The following is a 17,886-nucleotide window of genomic DNA, read 5'->3' as shown; positions in this document are numbered from 1 at the left end:
GAACAGAGTGGTGGTTCTCTAGAGTGATTCAGAAGAATATTTCAGCCTGCGGCTGCCACACAACAACAAACAGAATACAGAATTTGATACCAATACTTCAAAGCTCTTACTCCGAGCAGCATGTGTATACCTTTCTGTGATGTAACATGACTTGGATTGCGTCCTAAAGTTCGTCGGTACTTCCATGTTTTCGACCAGGCGTTCGATCTCGTCTGACTCTGCTTCATCGACTTTCCTTTATTGTACTCATTTTGTGGTGAAATTCAAAAGTTTTATATATTTCTAGTAACAAACTCATCACCATGGGAACCAAGAAAGAGTTTTCTCTCGCAGGAATATCCATTTTGTTGCTGTTCGTCTTAGCTGGCATCTTCGGTTACGTGGTCGTCTTCGTTCAGTCCACTGGCCCTCTGACGACCGTCAGGAATACGAGATCGAACCGGCTCCCCAGCTCGCAGAACATTCCGATCGATTTCGATTTAAATTGGACCGACATCGAGGACACGGCTACAAATATCTCACAGGGCACCTGCGAAAATCCGACGTTTACCGTCCAGCAGTGGACAATATGGAATCTACCAATTGCAGTGAGTTTGAAGATTTGTTCTTTCTGAGTACGCTTTGCTGATTCGATTCACCTTCGCATGGCCCATAATGCTAGACAGTTTTCACCATGGAGACACAAGTATAGTTGAACTACGATAACACGTGCAGCAAATGTAACAATTTTAAACGTTGAAAACGTGTCTCACTGTAAGTAGTTTTTAGACAAGTAAATAAATGCAAATAGTCAATGTCTTTCGTGCATGATATCAAATGACAAATGAATACTATAGTAGTAACATGTCAGCTCCAATGAAAAGTGTATTGACAAGCTTGCCCAAAACTATGTATTCTGATCTAGCAACAAGAAATGTGTTTCATCAGTGCATTTGCAGGTTTTCACAAATCAAAGAAGATATCCCAAAACATGATGAATACATCGGTTTGCACACTCTATCCAAAATCAGACATGAATAATGATCATTGTCATTGCGCCATAATATCTTCGGTAAAAGTTTTATTTTTGTCACTACTTGTCTATCTGATGTGTATTTACGTAGCACCAATAATTCATCCAATATTAACCATTTCTATGCTAATGGGTCAAATGTGCACAAATTTTACACTCAATCCTATGGAGAGGAAATCAAGGTGGCACACAGAGGGCTAACTGAACAAATTTGTTTATACGTACAGGTTCCTTCGTACAGTTCTTGTTCCTTAAGGTTCATAGGATAACCTTATATTATTTGTCCTTTTGTCTATGAGTTAACTCCATCTTATTCTATTTGCTATGCCGATGTATCTTCATTTATTCACTCCTTTATGCATCTTCTTGCAGGCAACAATCATTGTATTTTTCAGCTTCTTCCAACCTCGAAAGCGCCTTTTCCCAAACTGTTGTGGCGGGAAGCCGAGCGTAGCTTAGTAAGTTCAATCACTCCTCCTTAGTGCCCTCCATTCAGTCATAGACACACTGTGTTAAAACCGAATAGCACACAGCCATACAAACTTCCCGAGAGAAGGGCTACCACAAATTATGTTTTAAGTGATGAAATTATATGCTTTATAAGTTTATGCATCGAATGACCATGTTACAAAATAAAGGAACGAAATTGTCAAAACTTGTTTTAATTTGCATATTGAATCCATTTTACCCCACTTAAAATAACAATAATTCTTGAAATTTTCTTTTTCAACTTTCATTACTTTTTAATCAATTATAAGTTAAAGGTACTGTTTACCATTGGGACCTGTAATTTAAAAATGTTCGAGTTATCACATTTTGATGCATATGTGTAGGTCAGTTGTATCACAAAACATCCTACCATATAAAAATCTTGCAAGTAAGCCCTAACATATAAGGAGTTTTCAATATTTTTCTCACTAAACCATAACTGTACACGGTTTAGTCTATTATAATCATTGTTCATTTTTGGTATATCTAACAGTACTTAACATTGATTTTATTGATTAACTTTTTACACTGGTTGTTTCTATCCCTAACTCACATTTTAAAACTACTTTTGAAGCACTATAAGAGCTGGGTTTTTATTTTATCCGCAGATGGTAAATAATGCCTTCAAATCATAAGAATTTTCTTGTGTTAGAATTGCTTCGGATTTTTGGACGCTTCCGTGAGTTTCAAAGAGTTGTAGTTTGATCGTTGTATTTATCATTATAATTATAATTTTCTGCTTTGTTTTTGTTGTTTTGTTTCGTGTCTTTACTTTATTTCAGTCCCGTGAATCTTCTCGACACTTACTCTGATCGACCGGCCTTCCTATGTGCCTTCGGCATCTGCTGTATCGGAATCCTGGACCTGTTCACGGGCAACTTCTACCTGGAGCCGAACTATGACAACTTGCCCGAGATGGTGCAAGGTAAGATAAACATTCATGGGATAGTATAGTTTTGGTTGAGATGGGGGATTAACTTCTTGCGAGATTATTTGAAACCATTTATGAAATAGAAAGGAGCATACATGACATTATAAAGGAATTCAAAATTTATTTGATGAAAATCGATTTTTTTTTTATTTTTTTTTAAATTTATTGAAATGTCTTTATTCAGGATAGCTCGATCAGCATTTACATCAAGATCCTGATATACAGGACATTGGTGTAATGGCTGAGACGGAAAAAAAAAAGATAAAGTATAACAAAGTGGTCCTAACAAAACTTTTATTGGGACTTGTTTTTTCTGTTCTGGGATATCTCACATATTTCAAAACCGATTTATCAAATAAGCTTTGAATTCCTCCTAGAATTGTATGTTCTTTCATATCTCATAAGAGGTTTTTCATCATCCCACAAAAAGAAACCGGAAACCTGAAGCCCATATCTCAACCAAAACTATATCCATCCCTTTAACCCTCTCGTCACCGCAATTCTAAAGTGATAGGGACTTTGCGTATAAACAGATTAAAGATGGTATTGAACGGCTGAGTTATTGCTTGTCTGCGGTAGGTCTTTGGAGTTACAAGACTGTCCAGCCGTCCTTATTCATACCTCTCTTATTACTCCTATGATTCACATAAAATATGTCACATTCTGACGAAAGCAAGTCATTACGTCGAATACGATATTCAGAAATAAAAGATTCCGTTTTCACACCTCTTAAGTTCTTTTAACATTTTACTGGAGTGCGCTCCATTACACTTGCCATGCTTGCACGCAGTGGATGATAATGATAAAAAGAAGAAGTTGTAGTTTATAATAGATCTAGACTTAAATATCACAAGCCAATGTGATACAACAATGTAAAGGGTGCAATTTGTCAGAATTTATGAGGGAAGGCCGAGGTGCCATCTGTGTCAATGTCACTCCCCGTGTAACATCAAGATTGCAAGTGATATTAGCCAATGAAGTCCCAAAATTCGCATTGATATTCGTTGATGCTGCGCCTTTGTAGAAATATAACCTTTCTTTCTATTTTGGATTTCTGGTATTTCAAAAGATATAGAATAAAAGCTTCTCACTCATGTTAACCTTATTTTGATTTTATAATTGTTTATTTCTGTTGCAGAGTTATGACAAGCCTCTAAATCTTTCAATTAACCAATGAATATCCTCAACTTGGTCACACATCGTTAAAGGGGCTGTACAGTAATGGTTGAGGTAGGGATTCATGTTTTTACATTCCTAAATGAGATAATTAGAAACCTTTTATGAAATATGAAAGAGCATGTAATTCTAAGAAGGATTCAACGTTTATTTTGATGAAAATTGGTTTTCAAATGGCTGAAATATCCAAAAAAGTGATAATAATAAAATACTACAGGCCACAACTTTATTAGGATCTCTTTGTTTCACGTTGTTTTTGGATATCTCGGCCACTTCAAAACCGATTTTCATCAAATAAACTTTTGATACCCCTTAGAATTGCATGCTCTTTGACATCTCATAGAGTGGTTTCTGAATATCTCGCAAAACGTTAAAAGCTAAATCCTCACCTCGACCAGAACTGTACACACCCTTTAAGCATTGAAGTATATATATTCAATTCGGTTCAATTCAATAAAAAAATACAAAGTATACACATGGCATTTCACATTGTATTACAATTTCTAGGAAATGTGATTTATAAAGTGTGATATACAGAATGAACGTATGAACGAAACAATGCACACTTTGTAAGGAAGATAAAAAGAAAAACAGCGATAGAAAAGAATGTTTTTGTATAAAGTGAAAATATCTTTTCCAATCTTTTCCTGATTTTGAACAGATTGAACGATTTTTAGCAAATTCCACCAAATCTTTCTCCACTGTGGATATGCCATAGAATTTACCAAGTTGATATGAACCAATAAGATAAGGAGTTTTGCATGCAGTAAATTAATTTACTCTTCACTTCCTTACTTCAAGTGACTAATCGTGTATCACTGTATAGACTTTCGTGATACCAGAGATCGATATCTTAGTCGGGATCGACTGCCTCCTCTTTCTACCCCCCCCCCCTCTCCAGTCTCTGTCCCTCTTTCTCTCTTTCTTCATCTCATTTGCATGATTTCCCTCAACAATCCCACTTTTTGTAGCACTTTAAAAGCGATGAATGCTCTCAGACATTCTTACAAAATCTCACATTCTTACATCCAGCTCTAATAATGATTTTTGTAAAGTGCGTAGTTCATGTCAAGAAAACGCACAGCCTATAAGGTGAGATTAAAGTTTTAGCAAATATGGCTTTGGGCCGCGAATGCTTTCTTTCGTATATGGTTGCTTATTTACCCAGCGTATCGATAGGGTTGGGCTACGATTAATTGAAGTACATTCCCCAGGTTTGCAGTGGGTGAGCTGTAAGAAACAGCCACGATACGACTGATTGGTAGATAAACAAAAGGTTTAGGGGATTCGTGTTAATGATTGATGTCGCAAATGCCATCGATACTTATATACTTAAAGTTGATCATTAAGCCGGGGTAGTTGTGTTTTAGCGCATTTATAACTACGAATTGTACGTCCTAACATATCCTTATACAGTGTAATTGTTATATACGACAATCTAATTAAGAAGTAATTGAGTTTTATATGTCATTCAAGGTAATGTTATAAGGAGGGGAAATGTCACTTTGGGCTTATACTGTATCCGAATACACAGGGCTGGAAAAACTTAAGTAGTATGAGCTCTTGGTGCCGAGACGGGAGAGCTGGAATAGAGGTGGTCAGTTTTTTACCCCTTTAACCATTTTATATTCACAGCAGGTGCCCATCGCGAACTATATACTGCCTTCCAAAGGCAGTTTGATTTTGTTTTGAACAAATCACAACCACAATTTTATGTTTTTGGAATGCGCAACAAGATGGTAGTGTCATTGTCACATAATTTATGTATAATAAGCAGATATGAAAGTATGTTCCCCAGTTCTTGGATCCAGTGTTTGGGTTTTTGAAAGAATGAAAGAATGCACAAGCATCCTAACGGGGCACAAATTTTATCACTTCGATCATCTGTGCGACCAATTTCAGAACAAACATTATCAACATGACCAAGTAAAACTAAAATGCCCTTTCGTCTGAAAGAGATACTAAATGAATGTGTGAATCTGTTTTATTGCTACTTTCTACCTTCTTATAATCAGGCGCAGTGCGCAGCTGCATGGCCTACGTCAACGTGTTCGCCATTGCCTTGGCTCATTATCCAATCATGGTCAGTCTGACGGTTCAAAACTGGGTCGTCAGTGACGTCATAGGCCTACTTTACACGCTGGAATGGTGAGCGACGAAATCAATATTCGATACTGCGTTACATGAATTATGTGTGTTTCTCTTTCTTGAAACGTTGCGAATACTGCATCCCCGTCTAAGCAAGCAAAAAGAGACTGCGTTTATACTGATGCCAAAAAACAACAAAATTGACATTATAAATATAGTATACATATCATATAAAAGAAAAAAACGTGAAGGCTGATGACACTATCAACAATTATGTTAAATGATAGGACTTGTTGAAATATTAAGAGTTAAGATGTTAATATTGTGAAGACAATATAACTGCAAAACTGCAAAATGAAAATGGGGTTTCTTTGTAGATGCCACCGACAGTGACCGATATTGAGGTTGAATGCAAAGGACATGTTTTCTCAATGGTGCTTTACGTTTGTCTTCTTTTGCAAGTAGACATTCAGGCACATAATGATAGGGTATACCCTGATTGATGCTGTATTGTGTCATAATTATTTTGTACCTTTTGTTTTATTTGATTACACAACCGTTTGGTTCATTTCAGACGAGTAAAATTTCACATCCTTAAAGGTCTCTACCCAAGCATATCAAGGAGAAATGTCAATCATATTGCGCATGCGTTATCTCTAGATCTTCAACAATGCGTCTGTTAGGACATCAATATTTGTGATGTTAGCCACGTATTTGACATTTTATTGTTCGGAACAGCAAAAAGGGTCGACATTGTACCGGTATTCTCTCTTTCTATCATTTCTTTTTCTCCAGGGCCTTCATGTACTGGTACACACTTGCTGAATGTCCATGGAACGTAAGTATCAGAGCATTTTTCAGCTTTGGCCCCTTCTAACATGTCTAAAGAACGCTACCGCCGCGAAATCGTTCGAATATTATCATTTTAACATTTCATATTAGCAGTTAATTCTTTAAAAGAGACCCGACATAACATTTACTCGTTTAGAATCACACAATTATTTCGACTTTGCAGAAGCTCATTCGATCTGCTACCTATTTCTCATTGGCGTTGGATATCAAATTAATGACCGCATTCCACAATTTTGACGCCAGTAACCGATTGATGAGATTTCATGTTCCGAAAGCATGTTGGTTTAGTTGTGTCCCTGGAGAAGTTGTGTCAGAAGTTGAAATCAATCCGCGCAGAATTGATCAATACAGCATTTTCGAGGTTGAATAATTCGCACTCTTCTTACCAAGCTTACGGTGAAAAACAGAGCTATGTATACATCGCATATCTTTTTATAATGAAAAGCCGATGGAGAGATAGATGTAATATGAGCTACACGGATAGATTGAACTGTCAACTAAAGGGTTATACAGAAAAGAAAGGAAAATTAAAAATAATCAGCTGCCATGATCACTTATATTCTGAGACGATGTACCACACAGGTTCGCTGACATTGACGTCGTAATTCTTTCCGGACCTTTCTTTGGACCTGTGATGTCATTAATTGTGGGTTTATGATTATTATCATCATCCCAAACAATGCGAGTGTATTTCTCTGTCTTTTGCCATTCTACTGCTCACAGGAATCGGATGAAGGGAACGTTAATAGGCTAATCCTGATTCCCGTCTACATCATGTACGTCATACTCGCCATCCTCTTCATAAAGAGGTCCTATCACAACCACAAGATCCGAAAATTACGGAGAGAGGTATAATTCCTTTGGGACCGGCCAAATAATAGTATATATATATATATATATATATATATATATATATACATAATATAGGCAAATATATATATATATATATGTATATATGCCCACACAAACACTATCCTGTTAGTATTTTTGTATGTTGCACAGTTCCATATATCATGCTAGGATTAGATAAACAAACAAACAAGCAAATAGTTAAATGCATCACGAAACCTCGTCGTATCCAAAGACACCACGGTATAACATCCATGTTGGAACATCCTGGTCGGAACATCCTGGTCGTCATAAAAGATCAATTCGTAAGTTGGTGAAGTATAGCACAGGAAAGGTAGTGTGCTGATAACAGCCTGGCTGCATTACAATTAACGAGACCAATAATGGACACCATCTTTGGTGTCTTCTTAAAAGTCTTGTTTACCTTTGGGAACTGTCATTTTAAAAATGTTCAAGATATCGCTATTGATGCATATGTGTAGGTCTGTTGTATCACAAAACATCCAACCATATAAAATGTTTCCAATAAAACTTAAGATATATGGAGATATCACTATTTTTCTCATTAAACCATAACTGTTTATTCCGGAAACATTTTCATTATAACTGCTGTTCACATTTTGTATATTTAACAATACTTAACATCGATTACACAAGTTAGAATTTTTACATTGGTTGTTTCTATCCCTTACTCATATCTTAGAACTATTTTGAAGCACTAATGCTGGGTTTTGTTTCATCTGCAAATTGTAAATTAGGTCTTTAAGTTCCTCTTTCGTTATATCAGATGTTTATCGAGTTCGGTGTGCACCATGTATTTGCCATTAATTTGACTCTTTAGTTGTCATGAATACAACCCCCCCCCCAAAAAAAAAAACAAAAAAACAAAAAAACAAAACAAAAACAAAAACAAAAACAAAAAAACACAAACACAAAACAAAACAAAACAAACAAACACAAACAAAGCAAAACAGAGAGAACAAAAAAAACTTAACCGTTCATTTTTCATCCGTCTGCCTTGATAGAAATGGTTGATATGTCTACGTATATCCTGAATTAAAGCACAGAAGATTAATGGGTTAAATGGATTTTTATTTCTTAACATCACATGCACAACAAGGGACTGGAGGCTCAGGTTCACGAGTTGCATTTTGAAGACACACATTACTACGAAAGGGTGAAATATCTCCTCACTCCAAAAGCGCGATTCGAAAAGTGAGTACACTGCATAAAATTATTATCATTTTCTCATCGTGTGGTTTGGTAAACCGCGGTGTACTTCATAATGTTGGCTATCCTATTTAGTGCGATGTGATATCAATGAGCTTTTCAGCGATATTGTCGAGGAATGAATGATAAAAACATAAAGTGTTTTTGCCATGGCATCAGAAAACAAAGCTTAAAAACATGGCAATCTGTACTGCTGTACTCCGTATCATCAATATCCCATTAATCTGTAACTCATAGGAATTGTCAAATAATCGAATATCGATGTTATAAGCATGTCTTTTGATGAATGGCACCGCCTGCTATTGTCGCTGGAAAAACGTACATGAGGTGGTAACAGTGCGCCATAATCAGCTAGAAGTAGCCGCCACATGCAGTTTTTGAGATATCATGATTATTTTTTTTTATTAAACAGGGCCAGATTATACAAACGATGTGTCCCATGATTTTAATTGTATGAATGTCTTACTAATCAATTTTTTATTTTATTGCGTTCTAATGACTTGACAGAAATCGGCCGGAACCGGGCAAATTTCGGAAGCTTATAAACAAGATTTACGAAAGTGAACCTGGTAAGTTTTTTTTCCACTCATCTAAGATTGATAACACCTACTTAGCTGACTCTAATTTGTGTAGAAGTCTATTCGCACAGTAACACAATTCTCTTATTGACACAGGGCAAAGTGCTGAATGATTTACATGGCTATTGACAACTGGAATATAAGGAAGATCAACAAGAAAAAAAAAGGACAAGCACAATTATTTTCTAAAATATTCTATTCACACTGAAACTGAATTCTCTTAACAGAAGGTGAGAGTAAAAACTAATAAAAACAAACGCAATTAGATGTATATATATACATACATATATATAAAGGAAAACACTGAGAAGGAGTTAAAGGAATAAATAACAATATACTTGAATAATGTTTTTGAGTTATTTTTCCCCGACAGGATTTCGGTATTCCCGTCGAATCGTGTGTACCATAGGACTCAGTGCTTTGTGTCTGTATTGTGTAAGTAGTCTTCTATCTTTTAGTTTTCATTATTTATAATAACTCTATACTTACTTCGTCGCCAGGCGACAACAGATCGTGCATTCTGAAGAACTGTACAACATTTGCTTTGCTTACATATGCAGAACAAAACAGAGGATGGTGCATCGGGATTAAAATTAATGTGAAATGTGACAATGTTTTCTCATTACTACACTTGATGGTCTTGATGATATCGTAACATATTATATATATATATATATATATATATATATATATATATATATATATACATGTGTGTATACATATATGTATACTAAATACGTGTATGTAATATTCTATTTCTTGTGCAATATTTCGTATATAGAAGTATCATTCAATAAACTGGTATTGAAATTTTATATTTGTTCTTTTTCGTTTGTTTGATGTGCATCCGTCCCTCAGTGCAAGTATGTAAGTTAGCGATTCTTTATATCTTATTTCTTGTAATTTTTGGAGAATCCAGTCTTCGGATACTGCTATCATACAGACTATATTTCAGGGCTATATAAAACTCATACCCCTTTTGTCTGTTGTATTTTCGTGCGCTTCTCCACGTATAGGTGGGAATCATATACGAGGCTACGGAGGTGGCTCTTCAACGATGGCTAGACACCACGTTTGCCGAGGACGGGGACCTCTTCGAGTTCTACAATCAGGACAATGACACGGGCACCTTCTATGAGTGGAAGGAGTTATTTGATACGGTTGTTTGTGAGTCATTGTTCACAATACAACGCATGAGTGTATTATGTACTGATTACTCAAGTTAATGCCAGATTTGAGCTAACTTTTCTACGGTGGCTGAGAAAAGAAGTTACCGTTCATTATTCATAAGGTTCATTAATCCGAAAATAAAATATGGTCCGTTATTTCGAATTAGGTTCGTTAGTGCGCACCTTTACTTCATTTTCGGATTAGGGAACCTCATTTCGTTTTCAGAATTACGAACCTGTGGAATAACGAACCTCACTTCATTTTCGGATAAACAAACGAACCTTATTGCATTTTACTTCAGAAAACAAACTTTATTTCATTTTCGGATTAACAAAACTTTGCAATAACGAACAATGGGATTAACGCCACAAATGCTCGGCTTAAACGACACCATATTTTTATTTTCGATTTAATAAGCAGCTAGGTATAGGAAATTTGTGTGATTTGGAACAAGAAGTCTTCGGAATAACGAACCATATTTCAATAGATTTCAGATTATCAAACAAGTCAAACCTACGGAATGATTAACGTCACCTGTATAAGAGTACCTACTACGTGAAAAAGAGGTGTTCGCGACGCATGCATCATATCCAGAAATCGTTAGTTCAGAACCATCATATCTTTCGTACGGAAGCATACACGTGGCATAGATATACATGAAGTTCAGGGAAATAGTAAAACTAGGAAAAGATTAACGCTTTAATGAATATTTCTACTGATAAAACACCCAAGCCAACGGTCGACAGGACCATTGCTTTGTTGGAAATAAAGCATGTTTTTTAATCCTTTGTAAGATGGTTTGAGAGTAAATAACTTGATTAGAATCTAAATGACGAAAACCTAGACGCTTTCCATCATTCGTTAACACTGCAGCAGATTCTTGAAGTTATGCTCCTCAAGTTCCTTTTTTTTTTCATGCATGATAATAAAGTTTGTCATAACTCTACTCCTTCTAAAACAGACACCTTTTCTCCGACCGTCTTTACCTCAATGTCAATCATGATCTGCTATTCCTTCATCGCTTTCATCACCTACAGGTAACTTACCCCTTCCGCTAACTTTCATAGCAATTTATTATTTTTTATCAGAATGTTGCCCGGTGATATTCAGAAATTATTCTATCACTATTTTAGCATCTTATAATCACCATCATGCAGATGGACATTATTTGAATTTAAAAAGTGATGAGTATGATGAATTAGATGCGAAAAAATGAATTCTCTTCAAGTTTATATTTAGATATTTTAATATAAAAGGCTACCTTAACCAAAAGCCCGTGTTTACCCACTACTAGTGTCTTCATGAGTTAAATGGAAGATTTCAATAGCCTTTGCCGGTCCAACTTCATATCGTTACACTGTATTGTCGTGTATCAGCCCTTCGTCAGTCGAACTATGTTAACGTTATTTTTCGTGTATAACACAGGAGAAACACAATATGCCTTTGGCGAGGGGATAAATCATTCTGCCCAAACGAGCACTTCAAGAATACATCGCTTGTGGTAAGTGCTTCTGCCTTCTACATTTTGCTGATTCACCTTATTCCAGCATAAACGGTGTGATATAATCATATCACTACAATTTCTAAGAATATTATGTTAGTAGGCCCTTCACTTGTTACTATAGTATCCTGCTACAACTTATGACTACATGTGCTTTGCTATTTCTACTACGACTACTACAGTATGACACTTCTTTACTCTTAATATCACCATAACTGCAACCTTTTACTGCTGTTGTGGCGACTTCTACGATAACTATTATCATTACTCTTCCTATGGCTAGTAATACGGACACTTCAAGGTATTTATAATGGTGCTTTATAATTATTATTGTTAATACAATGAGATAGGCCTACATTATTATCAATTCTTGTTTCCCCCACACACTGATCATCCACGCGATAATCTTCGTCAGCGATACAGAGTTTCAGATATTACCTCCTGTACCATAAAGCTTCAATGGGTTGCCTTTTATGTTTATTCTGCTTTGCTAGTTTTAACAAAATTGTATATCTTTAACGCGCATGGTGTCGTCTACGTCATTTATGTATTGACATGTGTTGCGTTCTCACAGGCAGTTTAAGTTTCTTGATGTGGCGTACTCTTGTCGTCTGATGTCATGAAATCTATCATTCTCTCGGGATAGGTATCCAGCTTCAAATATTCCGGATTCCACATAGGTTTCGTCTTATGGGGTAAGTACAGCAGCTTCTCAAACAATTCCATCACAAGTTACTGTATATATAGTTAGGTAGACAGTATGCCTGTAGCAGAATCTCAGGAGACATACTAGTAATAATGATAATGATGATGATGATGATGATGATAATGATAATAATAATAATCATCATCATCATCATCATCATTATCATCATATAATGTGCACTTCAAATAACAATATCACTGATATTGGATGCTTTTATAAGAAATGTAAAAAGATGACATAAATGATATTAATGATTATCATTATGAAGAAAGTATGGATGCGACATATCTATACTCATGGCGCAAAACTGCCACACTAGCCTCAACGCTAGTTACGCGCCAGCTAGAACATGTTACATTATGGTTCTTTTTCTCTTTCCTTTCCCAGGTTTCATACTGATCCAGCTCGTCCTCTGGCTTCTCGTCTTCCTCTTCATCTACCTCCTCGTTCTCCCACTCGTCAATGGAGAATTGAACTGGGTCTGGGTCATCATCAAAAACCAGTGGTGAGTTGAATAGACAAGAGTTGTAAAGGTCGGTTATACATCTACGACGCCCGACGTGGCAGTGTTTGACGCAGGAGATCATGGTATGGTGCTAACGCATGACGTCACAACGGACTTTGACGTCATCCCTCTGTATGCCAATTTTGTTTCTGGTCCATCGTATGTGTGTGAAATTTGTGCACATTTTGACCCAGCGGCACAAGAGGGGTTAAACATCCTTGATTCTGTACAAACGCTGTGTAGTTATTTATGGTGGCCCTGAAGTGAAGTTATGCAGTGAAGATAAAACTGCTCGCACACACACACAAAACAGTCTTTAAAGGGCATTATCCTCGGAAGTCCGTAGCATCAGACCTTATTATGATCAGCAGTGGAGTGTCCAGCATACTTGCATGATTAAAAGACATGAAACTGCCCAAAATTAGGGCTTATACATCTTTATCAAATCTTCTTCAGGTGTCTAAGCACACAGAAACATTTGGGGTTGTTTCATAAAGCTGTTCGTAAATTTACGAACGACTTACGAACGACTGGTGATCAGTCTTTGTGCTGAATTATTGAAATTCTGATAAGTATAGCACATCAGAACTGATCACCAGTTGTTCATAAGTTGTTCGTAACTTTACGAACAGCTTTATGAAGCAGGGCCCAGGAAAGAGTTACCCTGTCTATGGAAGAACTGTGTATCATTATCGACACTTTTATAATAGTTTATTTTGGTCTATCCTTCATTGACTTTATCGTGTTATCTTATACATTCAATGTAGCAAATACATTAAGTAATCCTCATAACTACTGTACATAACCTAGTCTTCAGTGACTGATCGTGCCCTTTGTCATCACGTGATCGGTTGATACAGGTTGACTGTCGTCGTGTACCTGGTCATCTACTACGCTCAAGTTTTCTCGGCGAGATTCCTCTACCTTCGAGAAAAGGGAAATGAGCTCAGTATCGACAACAGGCAAGAATAAAAACCCACCTCGCACTCCGATGCACTCACGTAATATTGGTCTGTAAAATGGGTTGTGCGCTTGTGGTGCCATTGTGACCCCATCTACAGACACAATTCTGTGCGCACTTAATTTACCTATTTTAAATAAGATTATTTCAAAAACGGGTATACCAATCAGTATATTATGCTGGCGGCACCATGCCCCATGTGTACGCAATTGTTCAATTTACCTTTCCATATGATCGTAATTGTGCAAAACCTGTACACGTGTGCCCTTGGATAGACTTACATAATCTGCAGTTTGTCCTACAATATCATAGCTGATAGGTTTTCTTTCCATGCACTATACAAGTGATCTTCGTAGCATTATTGAGTACTGGTCAAATCCCGAAATTTACAATATCGTTTCATGCTTTCATCGGATTCAGGCGTCTCTTCCACGTTGAGGTGTACTTCTTTTTCTTCTTCAACGTGATTCTCGGTTTGGCCTCGTGTCTCCTTCGGATATTCAAATCGGTTTTGTTCGGATTGCTCCTCGTCGGTCGGATAGACCGGTGCCTGCTCATGAGGGGATTCGAACTCTTCGATTCAGGTGATGATAAACTGTAACGCCATTAATGTGCATTATCGGTTTTAGTGCAAATCATTACTTGAATCAAAAGGACAGATTACCATGCAACACACCGGATGATAAAAATGTTACATAATGCTTGGGCTTTGGATGCCTTCTGGTTTTGATGTCATGGTAGCATGCTTTGGTAAAATATACCTCTCGAAGAAATTTCTTGGCATTTAAAGATGTGCATTAGTGGCGATTTGTTGCTTCTAACGCAGTGTTGATTTTTAAGGTCTGTTCGCAGAAGACGTGACAGTCATGTGCTTTGTGTGATAATTAGATGCGAGTTTTATACAATCTTTGTTTATTTTTCTCATCGCGGAGACAGGTTACAAGGCTTACCTGGGCTTCTTGCAGCTCGAGGTCGCCCACACTCACCCCGTGGTCATCACCTTCTGCCACTTCCTCCTCCAGACACAGAAGGAGAGGAAGGACAAGCTGCTCGAATTCAGCGAAAAAGATGACGGTGAGTCTACTTCGCACAGTAATGCCCCAGTCACAAAGACATCCCTCACCCCGGACCACCCCGGATCAGATCCGGGGTGATCGGGGAGAGATCCGTGTTGACGCCTTGGACATCCTTGGACATCCGTGTTTGTCCGCGTAGATCAGGGGACATCCGGGAGGCCAACACGGCAACTCTCGGAGGTCAAAAACATCCGGCATCATCCGGGGATTGCCGTGTTGGCAGAGCAATGCGGGGGGGGGGGGGGGGGGGTCCGTGTGGCTGCCGTGTAGCTGTCGTCTTGATCCGTGTAGATGACGTGTTTGTCCGTGTGTACAGTCATATCAACGCTCGTCGACACTTCATCGAGGTCGAAACTATCCCGGAACTCCCCGGACCTCCCCGGACCTCCCCGGATCTCCCCGGATCTCCCCGGATCTCCCCGGATCACCATGTAGATCCTTTCTGATGAGCATCCGTGTTACTATGTGACTGGGGCAATACCAACGCTCGTCGACACTCCATCGAGGCCGAAACTACCCGGATCTCCCCGGATCTCCCCGGATCTCCCCGGATCACCGTGTAGCTATCCTTGAGCATCCGTGTTTGTATGTGACTGGGGCATTAGGAATGACAGGGACCCGGCTTGCGACGGGGATTGTCGACGAAGTAACGTCATTAACAGTTTAGCAGTCCCCATCAAAGAGGGCGCACGTCACATCTATGGGATTATCATCAGCCCAAATAACCAGAGTGTGTGCGTGCGTGTGTGTGCATTGTGTTTACTTTATTTTGAGATTGAAGATGTAAATACATAAGAAGAAGAAAAATAAAGGTGTTATCGTAACATGCTTTAAATCACTGACATTTTAGTCAACAGTTCAAAATGTTTTGCAACTCAGGTGGCAATACTTTATTGTTTTGTTTTTTTAATATTGTGAGAAAATAAGGCAATCAATGAGGTTTCAGTTGCCATGTGAAACTATTACTGAATGCAAGATAATAGCAAGATCGTTTTTCGTTAGAGAAAATGTAGCTAGCAAATCAGGGTAGTATAGCTAGAACCGATTAGCATGTGATTAGGGGGGAAAAGTTCTGGTTACAAAATGATATATCCAGTGACCACTATATTTGAGATCTCGAGTATGCTTAAAAGAAAGGATGCATTTAAGGCAGGAAAATTATGTTTCATATCCTATTAAGGTTGATTATTGAGGTGTATAATTAGCGTCTTCTCTCTGTTGCAGTGGACATGTCGACTCGGCGAAGTCCCGATAAGAGGGCGCGAATTCGTTGGCATCTGGCTATGACCCTTCTTAAAAACAACCACCTGCTGTCTGACAGACTAGCCGCCATCTTGGAGGCGAGACGCGAAGAACTGCGAAAACAAGTCAGAGAAGAGATGGAGAAGCAGGAAAAGGAGAGTATTGAAAGCGCCGTCGAACCGCTGGACGATGTCGAGGACGAGGGAGGAGAGAAGAGCAACAAAGAAGGGAGTCCGGTGATAATGGTTAAGCCCGATTCGGGTCACAGTTCACGTGAGGTCAGCGAGGATGACGAAGAACGGCAGGTAACCATGATAAAGAATCAACCATCACCCCGTACTTGAAAATGATGGATATGAATTGATAATACAATTAGATTATTATGGACAAGTCTAGGCATCAAATCAAATGCAAGGGAGGGATAATGATAATTATGAGCAATTTCGTTTAACCAAAATTATTTTGAATACTCCCTCCATCTTTGGAAATAGCGGCCCCTCTGAAAAGATATAATACTTGTCATTTTGTGCCGGCCTTATTAGTCGAACAAAGGTTATCAAAAAGTAGCTATCGTCATCACTCTCGATAAGTCTGTTGTATGATTGAACCGTACCCCAACTTTGAAGCGATCTGAAATGTTCCTAGATTTCCTCTATATCTTAATAAATGGTAACTATCTTAAGTGTCATGGAAATTGTCTGTTCGTATAAAACTCATAAAGGCGTCGACATGTATGTTATATAACAATGAGTCTTGTTCTATACAGTGTTTTTGCTTTTGGTGCACACGGATGCTACAACTGGCAAGAAGCCAGCGCAATTTCGAAATGAATCTCATTTCTGACTTTCAATTATTACCAACATTCAACATCCATAAGCAACATGAACGCAATTTCAATCACCTAATTAGTACATCTATTTTGTATTACTCTTTATGACTTGTACTGCTGACAAACTGTTACTTTTTGTTGGAGGAAAATAAAGTAATCAAATGGAACTGAATTTAAAACCTTTCGAGCAACAAGATCAATAACCTTAAAATAGCAGTATTACGCAGAACCGGTATTAATTCTTTATCATACATATTTGCGCCCGTGAACGTGCAGAAATCTGATACTACGACGATAGATCAACACTCGATAGCAAGTACCACTTACTTGATACTGGAAGACGATGGGGAAACGTCAGCTGGCAGCAAGCGTCCAACTCCAAAGGACCAACTTGACGGCGCCTCGCGGCCGAGTTCGATTCGGTCGTCCACGTGCTGGGCCGAGCAGAGCAGTACCGATGGTCAAAGTCAAGGCGCCCAGATAGCGATGGTTGATATGGCGACTGTAGACAGCATTGATGTGAAAGCAGACGGTGGTGACGTCATCATGGAGGACAATGGGGAAAAAAGTCCACCATAATATAGTCAAGAACAGATTGCAACACGATGAATCCTGAGTGTGATTTGAGTTCTACCGTTGGCGCAAAGGCAATGATGGCCCCGATGGGCAATTTTGACAAGCGTTAAAACTT

General features: G+C 38.1%; 1 protein-coding gene across 1 annotated transcript; it reads left to right on the top strand.

Annotated features, from left to right (window-relative positions):
- The first annotated feature begins 302 nt into the window (after window positions 1–302).
- LOC139712358 (stimulated by retinoic acid gene 6 protein-like) lies at window positions 303–17,774 on the top strand. Its single transcript, XM_071624191.1, has 19 exons — window positions 303–587; window positions 1,385–1,470; window positions 2,284–2,426; window positions 5,624–5,756; window positions 6,492–6,534; window positions 7,272–7,397; window positions 8,518–8,612; window positions 9,135–9,196; window positions 9,579–9,640; window positions 10,222–10,372; window positions 11,337–11,412; window positions 11,801–11,876; window positions 12,523–12,571; window positions 12,970–13,087; window positions 13,948–14,049; window positions 14,469–14,632; window positions 14,985–15,122; window positions 16,349–16,671; window positions 17,472–17,774. Exons 1-19 carry the CDS (start codon window positions 303–305, stop codon window positions 17,772–17,774), a joined length of 2,535 nt encoding a protein of 844 aa, XP_071480292.1.
- The last annotated feature ends 112 nt before the right edge of the window (window positions 17,775–17,886 follow it).

Source organism: Diadema antillarum, unplaced genomic scaffold, assembly GCF_040938485.1.
Source record: "Diadema antillarum isolate AM-2024a unplaced genomic scaffold, OU_Dant_1.0 scf00000041, whole genome shotgun sequence".
In the NCBI taxonomy this organism is placed as follows: Eukaryota; Metazoa; Echinodermata; class Echinoidea; order Diadematoida; family Diadematidae; genus Diadema; species Diadema antillarum.
Note: the sequence above shows the minus strand (reverse complement) of the source record. Positions and strands in the feature narration are given on the sequence as shown.